Source organism: Spea bombifrons, chromosome 8 (assembly GCF_027358695.1).
Source record: "Spea bombifrons isolate aSpeBom1 chromosome 8, aSpeBom1.2.pri, whole genome shotgun sequence".
Lineage (NCBI taxonomy): Eukaryota > Metazoa > Chordata > Amphibia > Anura > Pelobatidae > Spea > Spea bombifrons.
Window position 1 is genome coordinate 41933460 of NC_071094.1, and position 10702 is coordinate 41944161.

Sequence of the window (10702 nt, forward strand, 5' to 3'; positions counted from 1 at the left end):
CTCTGTATCTTGGGAGCAGTTCTTTGCCATCCGTGTTTTAATAACTTTTGCCTTTGACCTCCTCGGAAGCCTCGTCTTGCAGATTACAAAACCGGCGGCCGGGATTATGCTGAAAGTTTGAGAATTTGCGCAACGGATTTTTTTTTTTATAGGAAATAATAGAATTCCGAACAATCTTAATTAGATTCGGTCTCAACTGCATTTTACACTCAAACCCAGCAAAAATTGCATTGCGTTTAACCCTTCAGCTGCCGGCAGCTGAAAAGGTGCTTGGTTACTCTCTAATCAGAGTCGGGGCAATTTAAAGTACCTTTCCAACCCTTATGTTTAGAGGTCCTGTTTCCCATTATGATTTCTTTATGGAGACCTCCTGCTCCTCACAATCACTGCTTTTCTGGCCATTTCTAAGTACAAGGTATGGAAAATATGAAAAAAGCACTTTTAAAGGTTAAAGACACATATGGGCATTTATCCTGAAAGTACTGACCCTATAATGACTGCAGCCTGAAATTATTATAAAGCTTACATTTCCTGGGAACTGGGATTGCCGTTGATGCTCTAAGAAATCTAGTCCGAGTTGGCTTTAAAGTAGAAACGTGTGTATTCACAAATTCAATTTACTTGGCAACCCAACCCCTGTTAAGCCGCTAAGGATAGGGAACCTCTCAGCTGCTTGACAACAGTTGAAATGGGCTGTACAAGGACTCCTGCTTGACAGAATTATCATGACTTCTTAAGAGCAGGTGAATTGATCCAGAAACGGCCCAACAATAACTAAAACACATTTGTTAACATGACTTCCGACCCAGCAGCAGTAGATACGTCCAGCTCAAAAGGAAGCTGTAAAGCTCAAATTTGGCAGCATAATTCCCATAATTTGAGAGTAACTCAGTGACAACTCACACTTTAGTGAATAGAAAAGCAAGCAAATGATCGGTGTATGTTCCTAGCACCATATTTATCATATATATATGTGTATAAAGTTCACCAACTGTCTAAGTGACCTAAAATCAGGAAAATTAGGAATATTATAAAAGATTTAGCAGTAAAATGACATAGTGAATATTCTGGATGCAATACTCTGACTGACCAGTAGATGGCAGAATAGTATGTGATTAGATCACTTAAATTTGAGCACCGAATGTCATTGCAATAGTTAATTTATTCCACTAGGGGGCTCCCTTATGGAGATCTCCCACATTTCCTAAATCCTTATGTACACTAAATAAAGATATGCAACAATGTTTACGAATTAAGATAAGTATATACAGTATCTTACAAAAGTGAGTACACCCCTCACATTTTTGTAAATATTTTATTATATCTTTTCATGTAATTTTAGAAGAGCATGATCCCCTTCCTTCAGAGACTGGGCCGCAGGGCAGTATTCCAACATAACGACCCCAAACACACCTCCAAGATAACCACTGCCTTGCTGAAGAAGCTGAGGGTAAAGGTGATGGACCGGCCAAGCATGTCTCCAGGCCTAAACCCTATTGAGCATCTGTGGGGCATCCTCAAATGGAAGGTGGGGGAGCGCAAGGTCTATAACATCCACCAGCTCCGCGATGTCGTCATGGAGGAGTGGAAGAGGACTCCAAGAGGGTTAAGGCAGTGCTGGAAAATAATGGTGGCCACACAAAATATTGACACTCTGGGCAATTTGGACATTTCTACTTAGGGGTGTACTCACTTTTGTTTCCAAGGTTTAGACTTTAATGGCTGTGTGTTGAGTTATTTTGAGGGGACAGTAAAGTTACACTGTTATACAGGCTGTACACTTGCTGCTTTACATTGTAGCAGAGTGTCATTTCTTCAGTGTTATCGCATGAAAATATATAATATATTTACAAAAATGTGAGGGGTGTATTCACTTTTGTGAGATACTGTGTAATTATATATATATATGTATATATATAAGTCCACAAATAACAATTGCACACCGATCACCACTTTTTTAGCCCGGTGCCAAGTAGCTGCAACAGCAAATCATATAACATCCAAAAGTAGTTACCGGCACTCCAGGGACTTCTTTAAATAATCACTACTAATAATAGTGATTATTTAAAGAAGTCCCTGGAGTGCTGGTAACTACGTTACATATATATACACACATGCACACGCATGTTACCAAAAGTTTGGGATCACTTTTGTCCATTAAATTAATATGAAATGGATTAGACGTCCAGCACACACGGTGTTAATGTTGTAAATGACTAGTGAAGCTGGAGAGGCTGATTTATTATCTAATATCTTTATGGGAGTACAGAGGGCCTTTATCACTCCTATCACTCCCATGTTCCAATATCCCCTTATCACTCCTATCACTCCCATGTTCCAATGTCCCCTTATCACTCCTATCACTCCCATGTTCCAATGTCCCCTTATCACTCCAATCACTCACTTGTTACAATGGCATATTGTGTTCGCTGATCCAAGTTTGTTTAAAAGGCTAATTGATGGTTAGAAACCCTTTTTGCAATGATGTTACAGCCAGAAATGTCCTTGTTTTCCATGAAAACAGCTGAATGACCGGTAGTGTATATCATGGTGAAGGGTACAGTTCTTTATCTTATGTTTCTCAGGATCTGAGATATGATGTCATATCCTGGCACTCTGCAGTGACTATATAAATATATAGCTTTTTTTATGTAATAACTTTGTAACTTTTTTATGTAATAACGTTGTAATAACGTGCAGCTCTGAAGGCACTGTGTCTGGCTTTAGAAGTAAATTCTCATTGCCTCCCCAGTGCTTGCATACAGATCAGGAGGAGCGGGCAGACTAGACGGAGCCGAACGGGTCTGATCTGCCGTAAAATGCTAAATTTCTAAAGTGCTTGTAACTTTTTTTGCCCCGGTAAACACTTTTTTTGCACGTAAACGCTAAGAACCTACAATATAAAGTACTGCAATAATCTGATAATTAAAGACGCGCAAGAATGCAAATAATTGCTAGTTTTTTTTAATAATAATGCTTCATTACAAGCACTTATTATGTAAATTTGTTTATTATACATAACGACACAATGACTGTAATTACAGAGTATTCTTTTACTTTAAACGCTGGTAAATAATGTAATATATCTAGCTTTTGATGTGTTTAGATCTGTCGATGATTAAAGGAATTTTTTCACTATATATATATATATATATATATATATTATGTTAAAGAGCCAGCTTTCCAAGCTCGTCCTGCATGGAGTTCCCAATCCAATTAACTCAATTAAGTGTATCTTTACATAATGATGGGTATTGGAGAGTTGCTACATAGAATCTGCATGATGAGCCAGTAAAGGGTTAATATTTAAAGAGTCTGAGGGTCAGCTCATTTAGAAAGTCCACCGGGATGCCAATGACGCCGTTATACCCTCCACTCACTGCAGGGGGCAGCACTTTCTATGTGCCGTCGGAAACGTGAAAGTTATACGTGTCCAAAAAAAAAGCGTTGGCAATGTGGACACCCATAGGCGCTCTATGTGCATACTTGCCAACTGTCCTGATTTTCCCAGGACAGTCCAAGGATGTGGCAGCTTGTCCAAGTACTTTCACAGATCTCCCTGTAAGCGGTCCAAAATTCCAGCATCAGTGCTGGGAACCCCTATCCTCCGCCAGATTTATCGTGATGGAAGAGTTTGCCACGTGATCGTCAGCTCCCTCTTTCCTTAGCCTTGTTGCACAAAGAGGACGGCGTCATCGGCTTTTCTGGGGCAGATCTCATCGGGCAGATTGCGGGCAAGTCTCGCTTGCGTCACGCGGTCCTGTGGTTGGCCTCATGTCTGAGCCATTCCTGCAGAACGACATAGTTGTCTTTTACCGACTGAAAGCAGAATTCCGATAAATCTAGGTGATAAAATCAAATGGCGCGGAGTTTCACAATCAACCAAATCCGAGAGCGCAAGGAACCCCATCCACCTTCCATAAACGCTTTAATGTATATAGTAATAACCCTCCCAGCACTATATACAGTAATAACCCCCAGCGCTGTATACAGTAATAACCCCCAGTGCTGTATACAGTAATATACCCCCTGCTCTGTATACAGTAATATAACCCCCCAGCGCTGTATACAGTAATAACCCCCAGTGCTGTATACAGTGATATACCCCCTGCTCTGTATATAGTAATAACCCCAGCGCTGTATACAGTAATATAACCCCCAGTGCTGTATACAGTGATAACCCCCAGCGCTGTATACAGTAATATACCCCCTGCTCTGTATATAGTAATAACCCCAGCGCTGTATACAGTAATATAACCCCCAGCGCTGTATACAGTAATAACCCCCAGTGCTGTATACAGTAATAACCCCCAGCGCTGTATACAGTAATATCCTCCAGTGCTGTATACAGTAATATAACCCCCCAGCACTGTATACAGTAATATAACCCCCCAGCGATGTATACAGTAATATCCCCCAGCGCTGTATACAGTAATAAACCCAGCGTGTATGTGTATATATATAAATAGTACGTGCAGTTAGAAAATGTAAATAAATAGATGGTTATACTCATACCTGCTCCCTATTCTGTGGAAAGGGCACCATGAGGGGCAGGTACAGCCACCTGTGGAGGCAGGGCCGTGTGTGATTATGGGTGGTGGGCTCGCAGTGGGTAACGGCCAAGCGACTCTTCCCAGCCCGGAGAAAATGGAAAGTGACCCGGAGACCCAGGAAAACAGGGCTTCATCCGGAGACCCCAGGGCAAACCCAGAGAGCTCCTGGGTATGATGATGGTTAACAAGGATGGCTTGAGGAATAATTATTAATTTGTTTCATCTGTACCCCTTCTTGAAAAATTTATAATACCTGGGCTCAATCTCTTACTATTGTACAGCGCTACACAATATGGTGGCGCTATATAAAACAATACAATAATTATTTTATTTTTAGAGGACCTTGTGGACTGATTTATATACATTTTGTGTTAGAGACATAAAGACACATCCGCTTAACTTTCACTCCTTAATATACGTTTTATTGGACGTTCATTTTAGGAATGTTTTATTAAATAAATTGTACGCTCCCAACAATCCAAAATATCAACCGGCAAAGGATATTGAGGTAAGATTCACGACATTTCACGTACAGCATTTAGTTATCACTACGGCCCTCTACACGGCCCCTTGTGGCTTATAGAGAAGAGCGGGAGATGTTTTCTGCTCCCTAATGGGGCAGTCTGCTTATCGTAGTGCCCCGGTGTAGGGTATGACATCATAGACCCGAAGGTTCACAAACACCAGACAAGAGAACAGGAAAGGATCGTTACCATGGAGACAGAGATCGCCTGATATCTCTAAGGATAGAGACAATGGACTTGGTACAATGCTAAAGTCCTCTGATAAGGATTAAGCTACTGGTGGGGACGGATTTGTTTGTGTGGCCCTGCGGCTCAGGGCCACCATTTTCAGCAATAAACCATCTTCTATGAATTGCTCTTCCATTTCTCCTCTAAACTGGGCAACTGCGATACGATAAATGTTATTATGGGTTCCTTCATCCCTCTGTGGGCACAATATGCAAAAAATGAATGTCTCTAGCGTCACACGTCTTATGTCCCTCTGTTTTCATGAAGAAATAATTTATTTAGAAACACAATAAAACAAGGTCCCCAGATATCGTCTGTTTGTTACCCCCTACTCTTTATTTCTTTCCTTAATAGATCCAACTTTAGATCCTTCTGCTCTTTCAAAGACTTGATGGGCTGATACCCAAAGACGTCCATAGCCTCCTTGCACGCATCCTGGACCTCCAGTACTGTTTTGTGATTAAGATTCATTCTCCACTTCTGGATAATTCTTTGGGACTCCCCGACAAAGCTCATAAAACTTCTTTGTTCTTTGTTTTTTTGGTTTGTGATTTTCAACAGCCATGTCTCTATCGCTGGCGTCATACCGAGGCCGGCAAACTTGTAGACCTTGTCAACGCTGGCCAAGGTGTCGATTGCTATGTCTTCATGTCTTATTACCATGTACCGCCCTTGTAGCAATGGTCCGGCCAGTTGAGCAGCCTCGAAGATGTCAGCTTGGGCCTTGCAGATATTGAACATGACCTGGGTCACGTTGGGCTTTCTGTGTTTCTCCCCTTTTTCCTTCCCTCCTCTCCTTGTTACGATCAGATCTTCCTCCTTTAGAAGGTTAAAGTTTTTTCTTGAAAACGCCACTCCTCGAGGATCTCTTACCAGATGGATAATCCTGAGGTCAAGGTTTGGATCTCGCAAAAGCGGAAGGAGGAACCTGATGTCCAAGATCCGCACTGTCTTTAATACCACATGGCTGTGTATCTTGCAGGCTTCTGCCATCATTTCCAGTGGCACGTAACCACATCTTTGGAAGCAGGTGGGCCGGTCGTAAGTGTCATAATGTTTCATTTTCTTACAAGCCGGTGGAAAACATAGAGCCCTACTCTCTGAAAAATAAGGAAGATCAGATATGTAGCGTCCGTTCCGGGGCAGGTAGTAATGAAGAGGAGACACATCACAGTTAAATAAAGAGTGTATAAGGTCTCTAATTGGGTAATGTAGATAATCAGCCCTCTCATTGGGCAGTTTGACCCAAACCATTCTTGGTGGCTCAAAGAGGTAGAAGACATCAGGATGATGGTTGAAGATCTGGCCAAGGAACGAGGAGCCAGAACGCCAGGAAGACAGTATGATGATGTGAACGTTTTTCTTTGGAGAGTCATCTTGTTTTAAGAAGTGGAACAACCAGGTGAAGCTCATGGTCAGTAGACATAAGACAAGGACGCGGTTGAGGGTTACTCTGAAGACCATGGTAAAAAACCCAGCTGTAATTAAAAAAAAAAAAAAACTATTAAGCCTGGTTGGAAATTGATTATATAAAGAGTTAGGGGCTCAACATCAGTGGGGATTGAGGGAAAAGAGGGAGAAAATGTGCTTCAAAACATATTTAAAACATTTAAAATAGTTGTAGAAAATATAAAAATGAAATAAAATTTAAACATAATAAACTATCACCATGAAATCATAAGGGGTACAGTTCCAAAAAAAATAAAAAATACTAAAAAAAAATAAAACATAGAAAAAATCTAAAAATATGTGTCCAAGCACCTCTTTCCCCTCTCACTAGAAATATAAATTAAAAATAAAAAAGTTTAAAATCAAGTTAAAAATAATGTATATAGTTAATAAAGTATAAATGTGAGATTTTACTGAAGGGGTGTTGCTCGATATAAATAGGGGGTATTTTTTTTTTCTAATTTGTGGAAGAAATCCTTTGTAAAATTGGAAAAATGTAGGGTTTTTAAAAATGTTTTGCTGTTTTTGACATTATGTTCAAATGAAATGAAAAACTATACAAAAATATGCTATAAAAAGTCCTAGCAGTCCTGGGGGGAAAAAAAATATCCTTTATGTGGGTTCACTTAATATGGAAAAAAGAAAACATGGAAGACATGCTAAAAATGACAAAAAGCTAATCCACAAAGCGGTTAAAAAACTTTACTTTGCAATAGAATTCCTATTGTTTTAAGAACTTTAATGTCGAGACAAACAACGTTACGCAGAATCCCAAACGAATTCTTCTGATATATTTATATATATTGGCAGGAGGAAGATCGCGGTGTATGAATAAGAAAATAGTATTAAAATTGCTTAAAAATAGCATTTGGGTTAATTTGGCAATAAAAAAACATATATGATCAGCATGAGCTGCTACGTAGTTTATTTGTCACTCAGACTCGAAGCCCATCACCTCCAACCCCTCCTCGGATCCAGGAGAAGGGCTTGTAACTTGTAACATGAGATGGTCAACTCTTTACGTTCCAAGGAGTTAATCATTGATCAACCATCCATTAAAGAGCCAATCGTACCGGTCTGTCCGCTTTTCTGTGGTCTGCAATGAATAGTAAGCTCCTATGTCAAAGGCAATGCCATCCTATGCCATGGCAAGCATTATAGGGGCATGTATACTCATGCCATGTATGTAGGGGAGGGCATTATCAATATGGGGGGCTTCAATAAGGACAAGGTGCCCTGACTCACTAGACCACAAATCTGGCTCAATCAAGCTCAAAATGTAACAAAAGTGATTCATCAAGATGCATGAAAAATGTGAGAAAAGCTTAGAAAAGCCGGAGCGAGAAGGGATGAGATTAAACTTGGGACATGTGACAGATGAACATCAAAGAGGATGAAGACATTTTTTACACAGAGAGACAGTGATCGGAACGAGAGATAAATATAATCTCTATATAAATATACTAAAGTATAAAAACGCGTTAGAAAGGAAAAAAACGTCCCCTCACCTCCGGTACAGCGCCGTGAGCTGCTCGGTACGTGTTGCGAGATCTCTACTTCATGTGTTGCACCATTGCCCCTCCCCGGGGAAATCATTAAATGACGAGGAATGTGTCGGATTTTTATACGTGTCCGTCATCGCCCTGCGGTTGTCGGGGAATCCATATGTTTATTATATATATTATTTCTATTATTTATTGCAGCCGGCGATCTCCGCTCTTTGTGAAGTTAGTTCTGGTGACCTGGAAGCCCGTCGGGGGTCGAAGCACTCCTTGCTATGTTACCATGTAAATGTCCGAGCCACTAGCTACGCCGAGCATCTTTACACAAGGAACTTTTGTTGTAAAAATGCTTTGTCTTCACATGCGCCGCTCCCGATGTCAGTTGAAGCCCCCTAGCAGCACAAAGACACAGACTCTGACGGCAGATAAGACCCATTCAGCCCCGTCAAGTCTGCCAGGTTTTTCCTGCTGCGCAAACAGTTAGGTCCTTAGATTCAGGAGCCGTATGCCTATCCCGTGCATGATCTCGCTGTATTAGCCCGGTTCTGCTGGGATTCTGTTCCATTTATCTACTACCCCCTCCCAGTTAAATAAAGCGTCCTTACTTTACATCTAGCGCCCGAAGTCTGTAGGTAATTCAAACGTGGAAACCAGGAGCTAAGGGATACCCATGCGAGCCTTCTGCTCTTCAGCTTCAAGGAAAAATAATTCAGTACCCCGCCGGCAACACAAATGTGACACCTAGAGGACAAAAACACATAGTGAACAATAACCTTCCGACGTCATGACGGGGACCGGCCACGGAGACGCGGTGGAATACTCAGACTGTCCAGGAGGGCAAGAGTTAATGAGAATTAATGAGTAATTACAAAAAAAATAGAGAATTGTAGAGCGTAGAGTGAAAAGCTTACAGAGCAACTGAATAATAAAAGCCAAATGTAAAGCGGCAGCGGTGTATATGGAGGAATAGTGAATACGGAGCACTGTATACAGTATAAGAGACCGACCTCTCCACTCCTAAACCCCAGTGTGTTAACAGGCCGCCCGTTGATCCGGAGCGTACGCTCGGTATCGCATGGACACAGGTATCATTACAGCTCTTGGGCAGTAACCACGGTTACGGAAAGTTACGGACAGTGCCAGAGGGCAACTCAGCCAAGCCCAGACTGGCACATCAAGCCAATGCCCAGCGGGCCGATGGCCGACAGAGCCAAACACTCATCTGATCTGTCTCTCCAGCTTCTGCATATGTCCCGGCGGTGTATCCAACCGCCGGTCACACTTACATCATCAGGCAGCTGCTGGCCTTAAAGCGCCAGGGCTGAATTCAGCTCTCATACAGAGAGACTGAGCCCCATGTGGATAATGATCTAGAACGGCCACATATGATCACTTATGTTTGCATACACCATGAGAGAAGCCACCTGAACTTCCTGCAGGAACACCAAGATTATTCCTCCCCATTAAAAGGACACCCCAGCCACCGTATTATTTTTTTATTAGTAACTTCCTTAAATTCTGCAGAATTACCCCATATGCATTTAGCCCTTGGCAGAAGAGGCGTCTGGCCCAACACATCTCCCGTCAGGTGATACACTTCCCGTCACTCGCTTCCAGCTCTGGTTTGGCGAATGCCGTGGGAGACTCTAATAAGAACCCCCGGCGCGCATGTTTAGATTTCCTGACACTGACTGGCTTCAAAAGTTGCTGTTTGCGGTTGATTGGTTCGGACAGTCTCCGTAAAGTAAATGCAGAGAATGGAGAGGACTTCAGGACCGGAGGAGACACATCTCAATAGCTCCTAATAACTTGAACTTTTAAACTAAATATCTCTAGTTTAACACCAAAAAGAAAACACGTTCTAACTTTAAAATGCCTAGAACTTGCGATACCTGCAAGGCTGCGGATTCTTAATCTGGCTCGGAATCTAGTTTAACTTTGAAGGCCTCATAAACGCAGGCTTGACATCCAGACATATTTGTAGATGTTGGACTTGGGAGGAAAATGAAGTCCATTTATAGGGATATTGACATTTATAATAAAAAAAGTCTACGGCTGAAAGGTGTTTTATGACGAGGCGAAATGAGTCATCTTCAGCTTGTCTTTGGTCGCATAAACTTCCTTACGAGGTTCCAGAGTAAACAACAGGTGAGATCTGTAGAATAATGCGTTCCAAGAACACCTTTCTGGGGCCAATGGAGTTTCTTTTAGTTCGTAAAGGTCACGTCCTAAAATAATATAAAATTCTGAGGTTTGGTAAAAACAGAAATACTTGCTTATCATCAAGTGTGAAAAATATGTTAAAGCGCCGATCACTTATTCTATGCTATATATAGCGCTGTTTGTAATGTTAAACAGTTAGGGTTTTTTACTTCGTAAGATATATTGAAGCGCTTCATAAACAAATAAAGATTACCGTCTTTTTCTTTTCAGATTTTTCTCCCCA

The 10702-nt window shown here is 41.4% G+C and overlaps 1 protein-coding gene across 1 annotated transcript; it reads right to left on the reverse strand.

The window, feature by feature from the left end:
- Positions 1 to 4953: 4953 nt before the first annotated feature.
- On the reverse strand, positions 4954 to 8330 carry LOC128503064 (carbohydrate sulfotransferase 4-like). The gene is made up of 2 exons (XM_053473078.1): positions 8263 to 8330; positions 4954 to 6783 (listed from the first exon to the last, which is right to left on the reverse strand). The coding sequence occupies exon 2, from the start codon at positions 6767 to 6769 to the stop codon at positions 5627 to 5629; it is 1143 nt and encodes a 380-aa protein (XP_053329053.1). The 5' UTR covers positions 6770 to 6783; positions 8263 to 8330; the 3' UTR covers positions 4954 to 5626.
- Positions 8331 to 10702: the final 2372 nt, after the last annotated feature.

What these genes read in the sequence shown, in the direction of transcription:
- LOC128503064 (XM_053473078.1), bottom strand. Translation starts at nt 6,769, where the DNA reads ATGGTCTTCAGAGTAACCCTCAACCGCGTCCTTGTCTTATGTCTACTG.